The sequence below is a fragment of the Meles meles genome, chromosome 1 (assembly GCF_922984935.1).
Source record: "Meles meles chromosome 1, mMelMel3.1 paternal haplotype, whole genome shotgun sequence".
In the NCBI taxonomy this organism is placed as follows: domain Eukaryota; kingdom Metazoa; phylum Chordata; class Mammalia; order Carnivora; family Mustelidae; genus Meles; species Meles meles.
In genome coordinates, this window is record NC_060066.1 from 184,155,792 (window position 1) to 184,175,079 (window position 19,288).

Below are 19,288 nucleotides of genomic sequence, written 5' to 3' on the forward strand. Positions count from 1 at the left end.
TTTTCATCTGTATAATAATCTGTAAATGGTATGATCTATACTTTTCAGATATTTTTTAAAGGAGTCACAGTTTTTGAGTGCCTGGAACACAGTAGGTACTAAATATGTATTTTCAAATGAGTGGTGAGAGAACTTGTGTCTGAGAGAGGATAAATGGTTAAAAAGTTGTGACAGAATAAGCAATAAAATACTTGTTTACAGACTACTGCTTCCCAGGACGTATTTATTATATAGAATGCGTTCAAGCAGTTTCTTTCTAAAGTGTTTCGCTTAACCATTTAGATTTGTGAGGTCCTAGAGTATAGAAATTATAGTATCTTTATACATAAAACCCTATTAGACTTTAAAAGTCCTGTGCTGTTGTAGTTACCATTTATGTCCGATTAAGAACCAGTATATGTTTTGAAAGTGTGTTCAGTTGAACACTGCACTTTACTTTGGCTGTGGCAGAAGTTCTTGGACCTTATACTACTTCAGATTGTGATTTTTTTTCTTTTTTAATAATCTAGTTGTAAATGAACTTTGCTTCTAATATAAACTTTACTTTTCTCAGTGCAGAGCTAGTGTATCTTCTCATGCTGTTTTTCCACTGTTGTATCTGCAGAATGTTTGCTTTTGGAGCAGAGGATTATAAAAATCCATTCTTGATGGTATAGAGTTGCTGTAATATACTCTAATATAATTTCTTTCTTCACTTTTAGGGGTCCTATTGGGCAATAGACACCAATCCGAAAGAAGATGCGCTGCCTACTCGGCCAAAGAAGAGAGCACGATCTGTAGAACGGGTAAAAAGCTCTTTATTGCAAATTTAGTATGAGAGTTTATGTCAGCAATACAGATTTTTAAAGTTTATTTCTAATATAAGTACAAGCTTAATGAAGGTAGTATTTTATTTGTATAGCATTTCTGTTTTTTCACAGCACTTTCAGACTCATTTTATTTGATCTTAATAACCCTTGAATGAGGTAAGCAGTTTAGGAATTAAGTAAAAAGTTTGTTGTGTAATTAGGGTATAGCTACTGTCTGAGACTTGAATCCAAGTCTCCTGGATTTTAATTTGGTCTTCATTCCTCTGTATCTACAGCATTGAAGACTGGTTTTATGTAACAGAGCTCTTCCCTTTCACTGCAGATAATCAGTCTGATGACATTGAATTTTCCTGATTGTCTTCGCAATGCTTTTTCCTGCTTCCAACCATGTAGTAATAATTTCGTATACCAAATCCTGTGTGTATGTGTTGTTTATAAGATCATTCTTATGAATTTACGGTTAAAATTAATTTATAAGAATGAAAGAGAAATGGAGCTCTAGTTGATGTCCTGTTATTTGTTGGAATATACTTTTAGTCAACACTTTGGCTGTCATCAGACAGTAACTTTACCTTTTAGCTTTCCCCATTCTGTATTTTCATTATCTCAACTAAAACACACATATACACACCATTATACCCTATTCTTCTTTAAGGCTCATTTCATATGTTAACTACATTATGAAACTTTCCCTCACTTTGTGTTCATATAGAATGTTTACAAAGTTCTTTTATAGTATTTCTCACATTTTATAGAAATTATTTTTCTCTATATTTGACTCCTTTGCTGGACTGTGATCCCTTAAGAACTGAGAAATATATTTGTATCTCTAGAGCTAGTATTTTTCACAGCTTATAGTAAGTATCATTAAATGTTTGCAGAAAAAAGCAGGGCAAAGGGAATAAGATAAGAGAAGCTGGGTAATTGTTTGGTCAAATAAATTTTTTTATGGCGGTTCCTGGTAGAGAGATAAAACTTCTTCCTGGTGGAGCGATAAAACTTCTGATTCTCAAAGATAAGGACATTAAGCTCTGTTTAAGTTGGGGTCAGGTAAGCTATGAAGTGTAGCAGCAACGGGATTTAGTGAGGCAGATTTATGGAGCCAGCAGAGGGAATTCAGTATTCCATTTCCCAAGCTATATAGAGTTAGAGGTGAACTCTTGGGCCAGAACACATTTTAGTTCTACACATACCAAAGTTTAAGAAATAAAGGAAATGAAAGAAATGAAAGTTTAGGGGCACCTGGGTGGCTCACTTGGGTAAGCATCTGCCTTCAGCTCAGGTCATGAGCCCAGGGTCCTAGGATTAAGCCCGACGTTGGGCTCCCTGTTCAGTGGAGAGCCTGCTTCTCCCTCCTGCTGCTCTCCCTGCTTGTAGTGTGCTCTCTCTCCCTCTCTCTCAAATAAATAAAATTTTTAAAAAGAAGGTTTAGTATTGGTGGGATGGCCTTCTGGTAAGTTTTAAGACAGATGATGGTGAGAGCTATGTATGTAATGTATGTATGTAAACCATATGTAATGGTTTGAGAAGGAATGAACCTCAGTTCCTGCCCTCCACCTTCTTTTAAAAGAGACTTAGCAATTGGACTTTAATTGTGTGAGGATATGGAATACAGAACATTTAGCATTTATTGCCAGAATTTGAAGGAAGGGGAGAGCTATCCACATTGTTAACCCAGAGCATCAGCAAGGATATATATCTTGGAAGGCTGAGGAATCGTGATCTTCTCTCCCATTTGTTCTCTACTGAAGTTTCTGGAACTTAAATTATTTCTGGAAATTTACATCGGTAGTTGGTTTGACAGCTGTGCATTCCTTTGGATATCAACCCTGAATTTTATTGTTACCTTGTTGCATAGTCTTAGAGCAGTCACTCTTTATTTTTGAGAGTCTTGTTTTTTTCCTGAAGACCACATTGTCTGTTTTACAGTGGAAGTTTGTAGAAATAAAGGATTCATATTACAGATTATGTATGTTTTACATACAAAGCATATGTTCTTCGGTGTGTATTTTGGGCACGTATTTTCTATATTTTCTACTATTTATCCTTTTTTTTAAAATTAATAATTTATTTGACAGAGAGAGAGAGATCACAAGTAGGCAGAGAGGCAGGCAGAGAGAGAGGAGGAAGCAGGCTCCCTGCAGAGCAGAGAGCCGGATGTGGGGCTTGATCCCAGGACCCTGATGAGATCATGACCTGAGCCGAAGGCAGCGGCTTAATCCACTGAGCCATCCAGGCGCCCCTATTTATCCTTTTATCTTCATTTTAAGTTAATTTAAGTTAAAAAGCATGTAAAAGCTTCAGCAACTTAACTTTGTAGTGTAGTTCCATAAAAGAGCCAGAGTCTTTTGGTTAATACTATTGATAATTATTTTGGCCTGAGCTATGTGTTGGTTGCTACTGTAGGAGAGGAACTATATAGAAAGATTCTAGCTGTAAGAAGACTACATATAATCAGGAGACAGATACTGTTTTAACAAATACTCTGAAAGATAGTCTTCATACAAAATATAATTTCTTGCTCTGAGAAACTAGTTATGTCTCTTTTTCATTTAGAGGTTTTTTGGGGGGAGTTGAAGGGAGGTAGTATTTTTATTAGAACAGTTTGTATTTTTTTAAAATTTTTAAAAATATTTTATTTATTTGACAGACAGAGATCACAAGTAGGCAGAGAGAGAGGGGGAAACAGGTTCCCTGCTGAACAGAGAGCCCGATATGGGGTTCGACCCAGGACCCTGAGATCATGACCTGAGACAAAGGCAGAGGCTTAACCCACTGAGCCACCCAGGAGCCCCAACAGTTTGTATTTTAAATGACCATTGGGTTCTCTCTAAGGAAACACATAAGATAGTCAAATAGCGATGGTTCTGAATATGATATTTATATGTTTAAAGTTTTCTCAAAAACTAAACATGACCCATAAATTAAAACTTTTAAAAAGATTTGAGCAATTAATTAATTAACATTGTGAACTTAGGTAGTCTGCCTTTACAGTTCACACTGTTTACAACTATCCTTTCCTGCCACTAGTATTTATTATGTTGAAGACCACAACACTGAATCATATTTCTTTTTATATATGCATATCTTGTGTGAGCTAATGGTCCATGATTTTAGAAGAGAACCTCCACATTGAACATAAGTATATATAAAGTTTACATATATATATATATATATATATATATATACATACACACACACACACAAAGAGAGAGAGACACACACATACATGATTAGGGACATAAATATGATTATAAGTGACAGCACACGTACTAACTAATAAGTCTGTTAGACCAGGTAAGGATGACTAAAGTGACTCAAAATAGATAATGCTGCCCTCAGAAGGCCTCTGGGCAGAGTAATGAAGCTTTGCATGTAACTTTTTTTAATTGAAATGGTAAAGGATGTTGTTCCACTTGGAGAAAACAGTGTGCATGGTTAACAGGGCAAGAAATACAGGTGGGCATACTGTAGAACCTTTTTAACTGTAGTGAAGAGTTTAGACTAGAGTGTGGACATTTAGATAAGGAGTGGAATCAAAACAGTTGAGAAAGATACTTCTCTTTATATAATACTCCTTGTAAGAGGAAAATGCTATAGGGGAGAAAAGCAGTTTTCCCTCTACCTTCTAGGTTCTTGGGTGAGGACCCCCTCCCCCCCAAATAATAAAAAGGCATATTAATAGGAGAAAAACAAATTTAATTACATATGTACATATGGGAGTCCCACAAAGATATGAGACTCAGTGGCAGCCAGCCATTTGAGGTTTGTATTACCATCATGAGCTGAGGAAGGGGGTGTGGGTCTGGGGCTTCAGAGAGGAAGAAGGCAGTTCACAAGAAGGTGGGAGAAGAGCAAATGTTTGGTAAATAAATGTTTGTCCTGCCATGCAGATGAGTCAGATATAATCGACATGCCAAAGTGGCATGTTCTGGCATGGCTTGTTCCGAACCCCATCAGTGCTGAGTAGGTGGAGCTGCCATTGTGAAATGATGGTTACCTGAGCTAGGGATATATGCATGAATAAGTAAGTTCTCTAGAAAATCAGCATGGTATCTGGTCTCTTAATATGTACTCATAGTTGTGTGAAATGATGCCATTTTACCAGTTTCATTTGACGTATCTTAGTTTTCTAGATACTGTGTGTCAGGCATTGTGCTAAAATGTTATGTGTATACCAAGTACAATGACACATAGTGAAACATAATTCTAGCACAAGGACAAAGTGTGTAAAGTATTATAAGAAAGATATGACACATTACTGTGTGCAGAAGAAGGAGACATTGTTTTACTGGGACTATCTGGAATGGCTTCATGTGGGTTTTGTGACTTAGCTTTCAGGTGGAGATAGGCAAGGCAAGATGAAAGGCAGCATTCACTGAGCACACAGTTCTCAAGTGCTGCATGCCAGCTTTAGGCAGCGCTTTAGGTGCTGGGGAAACATTTAACGAAACAGACATTCTCTGCTCTCCCGAAGTTTATATTCTGATTGGAGGGGCTTTAGATAGGGAGGCAAGAGATAAGAGGTCGTGATCAAAGATACCATATGGCCTGGAATAGTATCAGGATTTGGGAGAGTACAGAGCAGTTCATTTTATCTGGATGAGTTTTTCCTCTTTTACATTAATTTGCATTATTCATGCCATTCATTGAGAGAGAGGTGGGGAGAGGCCCTGCACCAGCAGAAGAAACCTTTTACACATACCTTTTACATTTTAAGCCTAGAGCTACAAGAACTGGAGGAATAGTGGTAGGCAAGACAGACTCCTCATGAAGCTCTTACTTAAGTAGGAAATCTAAACTGATAATTCATAATATTGCTTGCTGTCTCAGCATAATTAATAGTACCCTATTTGTTCTCAAAGCAGCATTTGGATGATATATTATGTGGTCACTCTAAAGATGAGGGTCTTGAGAACTTTGGGCCCATATAGCAGAGAACTGGTGTTTCAGTGAAGCCTGTTGAATGAACAGAAATAAGGCAAATGGGGGGTGATTGGCAGTGTGAAAGAGTGAAGGGGAATTACATGTACAAGCCTAGTCATTTAAAAAAAAAAAGTACCCTTGGGGCACCTGGGTGGCTCAGTGGGTTAAGTCTCTGCCTTCGGCTCAGGTCATGATCTCAGGGTCCTGGGATCAAGCCCCACATCGGGCTCTCTGCTCAACAGGGAGCCTGCTTCCCCCTCTCTCTCTCTGCCTGCCTCTCTGCCTACTTGTGATCTCTGTCTGTCCAATAGATAAATAAAATCTTAAAAAAAAAAAAAAAAAAAAAAGTACCCAAAGGGACACCTGGGTGGCTCATGTGGTTGAGCAACTGACTCTTAATTTCATGATCTCAGGATCATGAGGATGAGCCCTGCCTTGGGCTCAGGTGGAGTCATTTTATTCCTCTCTCTCTCCAACACCCCCACCCCCTACTCACAAGTGTGTGCACCTCCCCCCATTTCATTTTTCCTGTCCTATTAGTTTCTGTTTTTTTATTGATCAATTTCTCTTTCAACCTTTTGCATATATTTTGCTTTTTAATTTGGCTTTGCTGTTCAGTTCAACCAAAGGGTAAATTGAAAAGCACCCTGTCTACTGGAAGCTGCTTAGGGTAGAAAAAAGCAAAAATAGCTGGATATTACCTATGGAGATTTTTTTGAAGACTAGAAAACTGAAACTATTTCAAGGGAACTGAATGTTATAGGAATAGAAAAGGGAACTCTGGTTTTAAGCAGTTCTTTGTTGAAAAAAAGTGCTTGAGAGAATGAGTGCTTCAGATTAGTATAGTTTATCTCTTTTATCAAGTTGATAATCACAGAAATATATTCTTCTCTATTCATTCTTCGATTGGTCCCTCCCCACCCCAGCTTAAATCATGTATCTTGGTTATTTTGTAGTGTTATTCTTTGCTTATTGGAATCTATTAAAAACAGTGTGAGGCCCATTCAGGGGCGTCCATGGGGTCAAAATTGTGTTCATAATACTAAAGTGTTCTTTACCTTTTTTACTTGTAATTTTTCAGAGGTTATATGGCCTGTGAATTTGCCATAGATTGAATCTAGAGGTCTTCTATTAAGCAGAGCATTAAAGCAGTTTGTTTAAAACTGTAAAACAATGCCACTCTTCTTATTATTTCTTTTTTCTTTTGGAGACTATATTTTTCATACAAAACAGTATTTATGTTAACATGCAATGTTTCATTGTTTTAAATAAATTTTGTCTCAGTTTAAAATTCTAATAGATAAATATAAATAGATATGTCACATAAATAAAAGCTCTTTGGAAACCTCAGTAACTTTTAGTATAAGTGCAGAGGAGATTAAAATTTTGAGGACTGTTGTGCTAAAGGAAGATTTCCTGTCTTTTCCAGGAGACGTTATTTTTGAGAAAAGAAGATCCCTGTCATTTGAGTTCTACTATAAATAGACAAAGAACTGAGTGCAGGTAGTTTGAGGGGGGATACTAGGAAAGTGGGGCAATTATCAAGTCAGTTACCACTGTATGGACTGGCTCAGTCAAACTAGGAAATGCTGGGAGGTGGTTTAGAACTCTGGGCAGCAAGCTTTCTGTCTGTCAGCTCTTCACCTTCATTGGGGTGATGCTGCTGCTGGGGACATTACGTTTTCTGCACTTCTGGCCAGATCTACACAAAGCCAAATCATGCTCCTCGACTGGGGGAAGAAAATGCTCAGGTGGAGACGTAGAGGTGTTTGTAGGAAACAGGGTAGAGACTAACACAGATGGTAATGTGGTTGCTACGTGTCTTCTCTTCTGTTGGTGGACTGTGTTTGTGTGTTTTCAGATCTGTGCACCTTTTGTTTGTTTTTTATAGCCTCTTGCATTTTCAGTCTTTATTTCTTAAATTGGATCCAATCCAGGAAATCCTTTAAAAAATATTTTGTCTCTTCAAGATGTGTATGGGTACAGCTGTTAAATCAGTAGACTGAAGGTGTTTCTTTTTGAGTATATTGTTTCTTGTAATTGAAAGAGACTCTTCCTGGTCACTGGTTAGTGTTTGCCTCAGTGCCTCTTTCAGGGTTTTGAAATAAGTGGACAAATTCAGTATTGTTATAGAAAAAGTTGAAATGGTTGTATGTAACTTTTATGGATAGTGAGGACACAGTTTACTGTGTTTTCTCTTGTATGCTTGGCACAGGTAAGGTGCTTTGAAAACATGTTTACTGTGTTTCTGTTGTATGCTTGGCACAGGTAAGATGCTTTGAAAGAATTCTGCATAGGAAATAATGCCCCTAGGGTGATGCCAGTGGTAGGAAATAGAAATTCTAAAAACAAAAACTCTAAAAATTCTAAAAACAAAAAAACTCCTATAGTTTGTGTTATATTTTAGCAGCATTTAATCATCCAGAGTTCTTCTGTTTAAGAACATAGTAAAATTATGAGCAAAATCAAGTCATGTTACAAAGTCATGAAGGGTCACCTTTTTTTTTTTTTTTTTTTAAATGAAGGGTCACTTTTATTAATTACAAGATTTAGGGGAAGTAGAACTCTGCCAGGAAGTTAGGAGACCTAGTTTTAAAGTTATTGTTTTATAACTTAGGTGTTTAATTTTTCTGACTGTAGTTTCTTTATATATAAATGTAAGTAGATTGTCAGCTCTATAGTCCCTGAAAATCCCACAAGTGCAAAGGCTCCAAGGCAGAAACATGCCTGGGATTTTGAGAAACAACAAGGAGGTCCCTGTGGCTCTTCTAGTGTGTGGAAGAGGGAAGAGTAATAGTGATGTGGTTTGGAATATAGGTGAGTTCGGTGGGGTGAGGTCCGGAGCCGACCACCAAGAAAGAATTCTTGAGATGTCTTTGGTGCAAAATGATAATTTATTAAAGCACGAGGACAGGACACGTGGGCGGACATAGCTGCTGTACTGGGGTTGTGAGGAGTGACTGATTATATACCTGCGAGTTTGGGAGGTAAGGAAAAGGGATGTTTCAAAAGGATTTTCATGTTAAAGAAGACTCACTGGATATGGGTACTTGAGGCCTTGCTATTGTCAAGCTAAGATGGTTTTTTCTCCTGGCAAGGCGTTAACATTAAGATTAACATTAAGATAGTTGGGAGCTTCCTGGAGTAACATTACACTTTGCCTGCTTCAAGTTATCTGTCAATGGGCTGCAGGTTGTAAGGACATTTAAGTACCTGCATTTTATTCTGGAAGGTAGGTTATTTATAGAAGTACTTTTGTTCTTGTAAATTGCTAAGACATTTGTAAACTGAGGGAGGCTCATGTCTTGCAGGATTGTGATCTCTGTAAGTTAACATTTATTTTTCCTTTCTTTAGTTTTAGGGCAGCTAGGAGTGCCAGAGGAATGTCACATATATCCCATGGAGGGTGTTTTGGGGTGTCACTTTCTGCTTTGTCCTCAGCTTGCCTTCTATTTCCTGGTCAGTAGGACTTGACATCAGAGAAGTAAATGGTGGGAGCAGGATGTACATTATGTAGAGCCTTGTGTGCCTTTATAAAGACTTGGGTTTTACTCTAAGGGAGGAGTAGAAAGCCATTGGAGGGCTAAGCAAAGTAGTGACATAATGTGACTTATATTTTAGCAGGAACCTTGTAGCGGCTATAGAACAATGGTAGAAGCAGGGAGATAGGAAATTGCTATGGATAGTTTTGCTAAAAGCTTCTGATGCATTGCTGTGGAAATTATTTGATACATAGAATACATAAACTCACTATCTTAAACATGTTGGCCTTTGCAACAACAACAACAAAACTCAAAAGAACCCTACTACTCTGCAGTTATCCACATTGGATATTGGAACAGAAATGAGGGCATACACATTACTTTTACTTGAAGTTGTGTGTGACAGTTTGAGGTTGATTACAGGTTTAATTAGGAAGATAATGAGGGTGGATGGATAAATAGAAAAGAGGACATTCTTCTATGCAGAATATTCTACATTTACTGCATATCTGAGGTTATTGTCATTTTGTGACTTGGATTTTGTCATTGTTATGCTGTGTGGTTTTATTAAGTGTTCCCCCGTTGTGTGCTTTTTTGGGGGTGGGGTGGGGGTATCTCTAAGCCTGAGTTTGAGTAAGGGGGATTCAGTTAAAGGTCTAAGTGAGCAGAGAAAGGAGGGTAGTCTACATTCCTACTCTTAGAACTCCTAGAACTGGGGAGAAAAAAAAACCCCAAAAGCCATTTATTTCATTTATTTCAATTGGGTGAACATGTACTGAGTGTACATTATGTAGGAGGAACGGTATGTTGCCTCCAAGAGGTAGGTATGAATAGAATTTTCTGGGGGTCATAAAGTTAGAGAAATCGTATCCAGTGAGGGATTGTAAACCAGGAAGTCTTGTTATGAGGATTCATTTGGATGAATGGGTAGGATTTAGGTGTTTGTTTGTTGTGTTTTTTTTTTAAATAGTACTATTGAGAGATTGTTTATTTACAATTCATCAAATAAAGTTTGCAATTTGAGAAGTTTTTACAGGTGAAATTACCAGCAGTGTCAAACGAACATTTTAGTCACCACCAAAAGTTTCCTCATGCCCCCTTTGTTATTCATGCCTTGCTCCTTTCTCATTTCCAGGCAGCCCTGATCTGGGGGCAGGAATTGATATCTTAATGGTATTGATTATTCCATGCCATGAAAATGTTGTATCTTTTCATTTATTAGGTCTCTAATTTCTGTCAGGAATGTTTTTTAGTTTTCTGTGTAGGGGACTTGGATATTTCCAGTTAGATTTAATCCTGAATATTTTGTTTTTGGAAGCTGTGTATTTTAAAATCAGTTTTCCAGTTGCTTGCTGCTAGTATATAAAAACTTAATTTTTATATATTAACTTTGTATCCTATAATTTGTTAGATTTGGAAGTTATTTTATAGTGCCTTGGGATTTTCCATATAAACAGTTATTTGACAGTTTTCCTCTCCCTCTTACTCTTCTATCCCCCCCCCCCCCATTATAGTAAACTAGAATCTCCAGTATAGTGTTAAATAGAAGTGGTCATCTTTCCCTTATTTCCATTTTTAGGAGGAAAGTGTTCAGTGTTTTACCCCTAAATGTGACATATCTAAAGGGCTCTTTGTAGGTATCCTTTATTAGATTGAGGAAGTTCTTTAGTACGCCTAGTTTGCTGAGTTTTAAATCATGAATAAGTGTAGGATTTTATCAGATGGTTTTTCTGTGCCTACTGAAATGATCATACGGCTTTTCTTTACTCTGTTAGCATGTTGAAATATACTGTTTGCAATTAGAATGTTAAACCTTGCATTCCTTGGATAAACCTTACGAGTCATGATATAGTATCCCTTTCATATATTGTTGGATTCAGTTTGCTCTGCTTTGTTACAAGATTTCTACATCTGTGTTCATTAAGGATATGGATTTATAATTTTCTTCTTTTGTAATGTCTGTCAGGTTTTGGTGTTAGGATTATTTTGGCCTCCTATTGGTAGTATCTTTCCTCTGTTTTCGGAAAAAGTTTTTGTAGATTGGTATATCTTTCTTTAATGTTTGAGCAAATTCATTAGTGAAGCCATTGGCCTTGTACGTTTTTTTGTGGGTATGTTTTTGATGTTTAATTTACTTGATACGGGACTATCCAAATTTACTTTTTTTAATGCCACTTTGGACAAATTATATTCTTAAAGGAATTTGTCGCTTTCATCTGAGTTGTTGAATTTGTTGTATAAAGTGGTTCATCATATTCTCTTTTAATATTTATAGAATCTATAGTAATAACTCCTCTTTCATTCTTGAAATTGAGGATATATATTTTCTTTTTTTCCATTATTGCTGTTTTTTATTAGTCTTTTCAAAGAAAGAGGTTTTGTCTTTGCTAATTTTTTTCTGTTGTCTGTTTTCTATTTGTTTATTTCTGTATTTATCTTTATCAGTTACTTCCTTCTACTTATTAATTTGTTCACTTACTGATATTTCTAGTTTTTTGTTTCCAGCTTGGGTAATTAATTGGTTTGAAACCTTTCCCCCTTGTGATATAAGAATTTAAAGCCATAGGTTTACCTCTAAGGCTGTGTTAACTGTATCTAACAAATTTTGGTATGTTGCATTTTTTTAATCATTTAGTTCAAAATATTTTAAAAATTCTTTTGTGAGTCTTACCTGACCCATGAATTATTTATATAAATGTGTTAATTTCCATGTATTCCACATGTTGGGTTTTCCTAGATATCTTATTTTTTTATAATACAATTTTTTTTGTTTCAGTCTTTATATATTTATTAAGACTTGTTTTGTGACTCAACATGTGCTATATCTTTGTAAATATATGTGCACTTGAATATGTATTTTACAGTTTGGTATGGTGTTCTTTTATTTTTTTTTTTTAATAAAGATTTTATTTATTTATTTGACAAAGACAGAGATAGGCAGAGAGACAAGTAGGCAGAGAGGCAGGCAGAGAGAGAGAGAGAGGAGGAAGCAGGCTCCCTGCCAAGCAGAGAGCCGGATGCGGGGCTTGATCCCAGGACCCTGGGATCATGACCTGAGCCGAAGGCAGAGGCTTTAACTTACTGAGCCACCCAGGCGCCCCTGGCATAGTGTTCTTTAATATCAGTTAGATCAAGGCATTTGGTAATATAGCCCAGTGTTCTTTTTTTTTTTTAACTGATTTTTAATTGTCAGTTTTTTGTTTCATGTATTTTGAAACTCTGTTATTCGTCACATTTACAATTGTTATGTCTTCATCAATTCTTTTATCAGATGTTTTTTAAATGTCTTATATACTCTGTCTTAACATCTGTTTTTATCTGATATTAATATAGTCATTTTATCCTTATGCTTACTGTTTGCAATGTATACATCTTCCCATGTATTACTTTCAACTCATCTGTGTCTATATGTTTGAAGTTGTGATTATTGTAGGCTGCAGTTTGCTGAGTCTTTTTTAGTATCTCTCACAATCTGTCTTTTTATTGAAGGGTTTAGATTATTAACATTAATGTTAACTAACATTAATGTAATTACATTATTATATTATGTAGTTAATTACATTAATGTTAACTAAATTAACATTAGTTAATGATCTTGTTAGATTTAGGTCTGTACTTTATTTTCTGTTTGACTTCTGTGTTTTTAGTTCCTTTCTTTCCCCCTTTCTTGGCACCTTTTAGATTACTTAGATACATTTTATTTTTATTTATTTATTTATTTATTTGTCAAAGAGAGAGAGGGAGAAAGAGAGCACACAGGCAGGCAGAGTGGTAGGCAGAGGTGAAGAGAGAAGCAGGTTCCCCACTGAGCAAGGAGCCTGATGCAGGACTCGATCCCAGGACTCCGGGATTATGACCTGAGCCGAAGGCAGCGGCTCAACCAACTGAGCTATCCAGGCATCCCTACTTAGATACATTTTAGGATTCTATTTTATCTGTTGGCTTTTTTTTTTTTTTTTCTTTTTTTAATTTGACAGAGAGAAATCAACTAGGCAGAGAGGCAGAGAGAGAGGAGGAAGCAGGCTCCCTGCCGAGCAGAGAGCCGGATGCAGGCCTCGATCCCAGGACCCTGGGATCATGACCTGAGCCAAAGGCAGAGGTTTTAACCCACTGAGCCACCCAGGCGCCCCTGTTGGCTTTTTAACTATAGATTGGGATTTGCAGTCTTCTCAGAGTGAATATTTTACCATTTCACATAAAATGCAGAAATCTTCCAACAATATGTGTCCCTTTTGCCTCTTTCCTCATCATTCCTTCTAGTTGTAATATGTGTGCTAATCTGCATGTATTGGAAGTCTTGGCAAGGCAGTGTTACAAGTTTTGCCTTAAATAATCATATGTGGCTCTTAAAACCTAAGAGGAAAGCAGCAGTCTTTTATATTTACCCAGATGTTTACCATTTCTAGTGCTTTATTTAACTCATTCGTTAAGGTCCAAGTTTCCCTGTGCTATAATTTCCCTTTAGCTTAATGAACTTTCTGTAATATGTGCAGGTCTCCTGGCACCAGATTCTCTTAGTTTTTCTTTCTCTGAAAATGTCTTTCTTTTAGGAATGAAGATTCCTAAAGAATATTTTCATTTGATACACAGTCTAGACTGGAAGTTTTTTTTCTAAGATGTTTACTGTCTAATGACCTCCATCATTTTTTTTTAAAGATTTATTTATTTATTTGAGAGAGAGAGAATGAGCAAGAGGAGGGGCAGTGGGGGAGAGAGATGGAATCCACAAGCACACTCCCCACTGAGCACTGATCCCAACTTGGTGCCTGACCCCAAGCTCTGAGATCATGACCTAAGCCTAAATGAAGAGTCATCCCCTTAACTAACTAAGCCACCTAGGCATCCTGGGCCTCCATCATTTTTATGAGAAATCTGATCATTTCCAATCAGTGTTCTTCTGTAGGTGAAATGCCATTTTTCTTTGGCTGCTTTCTGTCTTCATTTTTTAACAGTTCAGTAATGATGTATACAAGTGGGATTTCTTTTTAATTGATCCTGATGTAGGTTCACTGTGAGATTCTCAAATCTGTACATTTGTCTTTAAATAAATTTCTGAAGTTTTCAGTCATCAGTCCTTTCATATTTTTTCTGCTATTGTTTCTCTTTCCTCTCCTTTTGGAACTCTAAATATGTTAGACTGTTTGAGTTTATCCCATAACTTTCTGATGCTCTGATACTTTCTTTGCCCAGAATGCCTTTTGGATGCAATAATAACAGTTTGAGGATACGTTTTGGGATACCTAGATCCTCTGGCTTTTCTAATCAGAAAATTTATTGTCTATTAATAATGTAGAATCAGGGCACCTGGGTGGCTCACTTGGTTGGGCGACTGCCTTCGGCTCAGGTCATGATCCTGGAGTCCTGGGATTGAGTGTCACATCAGGCTCCCAGCTCCACAGAGAGTCGTCTTCTCCCTCTGACCTTTTCCCTTCTCATGCTCTCTTTCTCTCTTAAATGGATAAATAAAATCTTTAAAAAAAAAAAATCAGTGTGCCTATAACTAAAAATATGTACCATATTATTGAGCACATCAAAGCATGTAAAGAGAATGTTGTTTATTCTTTTGATTGAACCAGACTGAAGTATCCGTAAAGAATATCTAATTAAAAGATTTTAAAAATTTACCATCTAATTTATAATAGCAGAAGCTATGAATCTGGCTTTGTAGGAAAATAGTGTCTCATATCAAATCTGTGTCTTTTCTCATTACTCACTATTAAATGTCCCTCTGTATCAGAGATCCTCAGCATCGATAACAGGTATGTTCTAGTAGTCGTCATAGCAGCTAGCTCTCACTGTGCATTTCAGGTACCATGCTGAGAGCTTTGCGTAAATCATTTCATTAATGCTCTTGATAGACCTCTAAAGAAAGTGACATAATCCTCATTTTTATTGGGTAAAAGAGCATAAAGGTTGAGTAATTTACATACCATCACACAACACAGGCTTTCCTCTTCCTACTAGTGGGGAGGAGTGAGAAATAGTGAAGTGAGTGAGAAATAGTAGTTGGGATGGAGATGACTCAGTTGAGTTAGAGGAACATGAGATTTGCAGGTTTGTTTGTTTTTTTATATATATATATATATAAAGATTTAATCATTTACTTGACAGAGATCACAGGTAAGCAGAGGCAGGCAGCAAGAGAGGGGGAAGCAGGCTCCCAGTTGAACAGAGAGCCCAATGCGGGGTTTGATCTCAGGGCCCTGAGACTATGACCTGAGCTGAAGGCAGAAGTTTAACCCTCTGAGCCACCCAGGCGCCCGAGATTTGCAGTGTTCTAAAGCAATCTTGTGTGTTAATTTAGGTTTAGCTAAGTTGGACTGGCACCAAAATTGAGGCATAGACAAAGTTGTCTTTGTAGTTCTTCCATTTGAATTTCTGAAGCCCTTTGCCACTTTTGCCTTACTCTCAATGTGTACCTAGTACATAAGTGCTAGATTCTATCTTTCAGGGGGTAGGGTGGGGAGGTGACCCTTGTCTTTTTCTCTTTTTACATTTCAATCAAGCTGCCTGTTCCTTACCTTTGTAGGTTATCTGATGAAAGAAATTCATGGTGAGGATTAAGTGATAAATAGATCAATCTTAGAAATGGGTCTCATTGAAATTACTCTCTTTTTCATTCAGTGTGATCTTTTAAAAATGCATCTTCACTTGGGACCGTATGGCACAGGTTAGGTTGTTTTTGCTAGAAGAGGAATATACATGGAACTAGTATCATAGCCACAAATTATTCCTATCTGTCCTTTGTTAGTTTTCAGCATTTGAAGTTGAACATTCTTGAGTTCTCAACAAAGCCATAAACACCATCTCTTATGAACCAAGGAGGAGTTATCACTATTTATATCCCTGATTATAATACAGAATTTTGACTCCCATATTAGCTCTATAAACTGTGTGTGTGAAGTTGTGTTATTCAGTACTGTTCAGTTGCACTAATAGACGAAGGAAGAAAACCTTAAATCAGATTTATTTCTCTTTCAAGTAGAAGTTTGAGCTGTTAAATTTAACAGATAGCCAGGTGTGTTCCACAGGTTCATTCAGATGTCCATGTTCCTTCTTATCTTGTCTTTTCAGTGTTCCCTAGAGTATTACCCTTGATTTTTTGGTTAAGCAAGATTACCACCACTGTGTCTGTGTCCCAGCCTGCCATAATAGGGAAAGACAGAGTAGAGGACAAGCAGGTTCTTTTCAAAGACATGATCCAGAAGTTGCACATATCTTGCTCACATCTCCTTGACACAAGTTAGTTACATGGCCACATACACCTAGTCACATGGCCACAGCTACTTTCAGATGAAGCTGGAAAAGGTAGTATTTAGCTGGGCTGTCATAAGTCGATAACTATAGGGTTTTCTTACTAAAAGGGAGAAGAGAGGAAATGGATATTAGTGGACCGTTAACAGTCTCTGTTTTTGCTCGACTGTCCCGTAGTCATTTAAAAGAACTGGTAAGAAGTAGCCAAACCAAGGGACTTTGTGATACCAAGTCAGTGCCATATTAAAATATAGTATAAGAGATTTCAGTAGGAATTTAAATTCATGTTTTCAGAAACAAAACACAAAACTGGATGTTGGAAAATTTGATGAAATACCTTCAAATTATGTTAAAGTTGCTGGATATATGAGCTAATAATTATTATTTTGTTCTTGTATTTTAGGCCTCAACTCCATATAGCATAGATTCAGATTCTTTGGGAATGGAGTGTATTATTTCGGGAAGTGCCTCTCCAACTCTGGCAATCAACACTGTGACTAACAAAGTAATTCCGTTTTTTTTTTTAAAACACTTTTTGAAATGTTATTGAATAATACATTTAATTTGTCTTTATGATAACAATAGCGTTCTATATGATTGAGTTTAAAGATGACATACATTTGGCTAGCCTATAATGGCAGCTTGAAAGCTTGAATCCACAATGTTTTGAGGTATACACAAATTAGAAGAAAATATTTCTCTAAAGAAGTTGGAGGATGTTTATTGGGAAGCTCTATTTAATTTAAATTCTTTTTTTTTTTTTTTTTTTTAATCTTTTTTTTTTTTTTTAAGATTTTTTATTTATTTATTTGACAGAGAGAGAGATCACAAGTAGACAGAGAGGCAGGCAGAGAGAGAGAGAGAGAAGCAGGCTTGCCGCTGAGCAGAAAGCCTGATGTGGGGCTCGATCCCAGGACCCTGAGATCATGACCCGAGCCGAAGGCAGCGGCTTAACCCACTGAGCCACCCAGGCGCCCCTTAATTTAAATTCTTGACAGTGCCAGTTCCCATTGATGGAATTTTTGAGTTAGTATTTTATTGAATCAGTTTGTTTCAAAAACCATTGATTATCCCTCTAAATATATGCTTGAAAAAAAATTTTCAGATTCCCAAGGGGTAAACAGAATCTAGTAAAATGAATAATTTGGACAAACTCATAGAGTTCTTTGAATGATGGTCAACCTGTTTCATAATATTCAAGTGTAGGTGCATATCGAGAAATAGTATGTAGTAGTCTGCTTTCTTATCCTTCCCTTCCTTCCTTCCACTTCCTTTTCTCCTCTTACCCCTTCCCATCCCTTCCCCTTTTCTTTCTTTTTTAAGCAAGGGTCAGAACTTCAAAATTTCATGCCAAGTCATTAGATACCAGTGGAATACAAGTGTTTTTTTCTCTACAACGTTATTTCTTAAGCTCATATCTCAAAACCCTAAAAAGTCTCTGGGAGATTCATGAAGTAACTAAGTTCTGTGAATGTATTTCCTCCCTTACTAGACCATGAGCACTTGAAGCCTTGTGCTGCTACTCTCTTTCAGTCTCACTTTGAGATCTTGCTTTTTTACCCTCTTCTCCTTTCTCCCTTGCTTTCACTTGTTCTTGCTTTATTTCTTCTACTTTATCATGCACACACATAAACACACACTTATATACATATAATTATACTGATATATATAGGATCTTTTTATTTGTAGAAAGATAATAAACCAATAGAAGCAGACTATCATTGGTGACTGATCAGATTTACAATTTAGAAAGGCAACTGGTAGCTGAGGTATAGAGTACTGATTTTTCCCAGATACTAATCCATGGAATGTTTCCATCAGAATCACTTAGGGGAGGTGTATGTGGGTGCATGTGTGCAAGTGTGTATTTAGTGGTGTTGGTGATAATTCCAAGGTATTATTGCAGGCCTGCCAAATCATTTATTTTATACTTACAGATAAGGTTCAGAAATCTGTACTTTAAGAAGTCATCCCTGTGTGCCTGGGTGGCTCGGTTAGTTAAGCATCTACCTTCTGCTCAGGTTGTGATCCAAGGTCCAGGGATCGAGCCCCACATTGGGCTTCCTGCTCAGTGGGGAGCCTGCCTCTCCCTCTCCCTCTGCCATTCCCCTGACTTGTGCTCTCTCTCTCTGTCAAATAAATAAATAAAATCTTTATATAAAAAAAGAAAAGATACTATCCCTCTTCGTGCCCAACTAAACTTGAGAATTTCTAGTGAGGCATGTGATCTAGAATCAGAAATATCCAGTACTGTTCTTTGCAGTAGTCCAAGTAGGAGATACTAAGGCCTAAATTTAGATAGTTGTAGCTTTTAGGAAACAGGAAATAGTAATGCTGGACTTCATGATGAAATAATATGGGGGTCAAAGAAGCTGGAGTTCTTGGACTTACGCTTCTAGATGTGATGGAATAGCTAGTATTAGATTAATCCTTCTTTCTATATAAAATATCACCATCCCCGACTAACAATAAAAAAGAGGGAAGAGGCATTTGAGCACAGAAAAGACAGGAATTCAGGGCTAAAGATTACAGGAAAAACAGAAATATATTGAGATAAACCATGAATATTTCCCTTGGGACATTTCTCAGTTCTCAATGCATGGCATAGAGGCTAAACAAAAACCAGAAGAATTTCTTGAGAACTTCAAGAAGAATTAATGAAAAATCCTTATTAGCTACCCTCCCCCCAAATCGAGCTGCTAAAAACAAGGATGAACAAATCTTAAAATCAGAGCAAAACCAGGCAACTTCAAAGGAATAATAGTAAGCCAGGCACTGACTTCTGAGTAGAAATGATAAAAACCAGACACGAGAATG

General features: G+C 36.9%; 1 protein-coding gene across 3 annotated transcripts in view; it reads left to right on the plus strand.

The window, feature by feature from the left end:
* Positions 1-19,288, plus strand: part of FOXJ3 (forkhead box J3) — a 147,772-nt gene that overhangs the window by 88,088 nt on the left and 40,396 nt on the right. For 2 of the 3 annotated variants that reach the window (XM_046010439.1, XM_046010440.1), the window contains exons 5-6: positions 702-785; positions 16,875-16,976. In XM_046010439.1, the coding sequence (XP_045866395.1) occupies positions 702-785; positions 16,875-16,976 (186 nt within the window). The remainder of the gene's footprint in view (positions 1-701; positions 786-16,874; positions 16,977-19,288) is intronic. The other variant, XM_046010441.1, reaches the window with a different exon arrangement.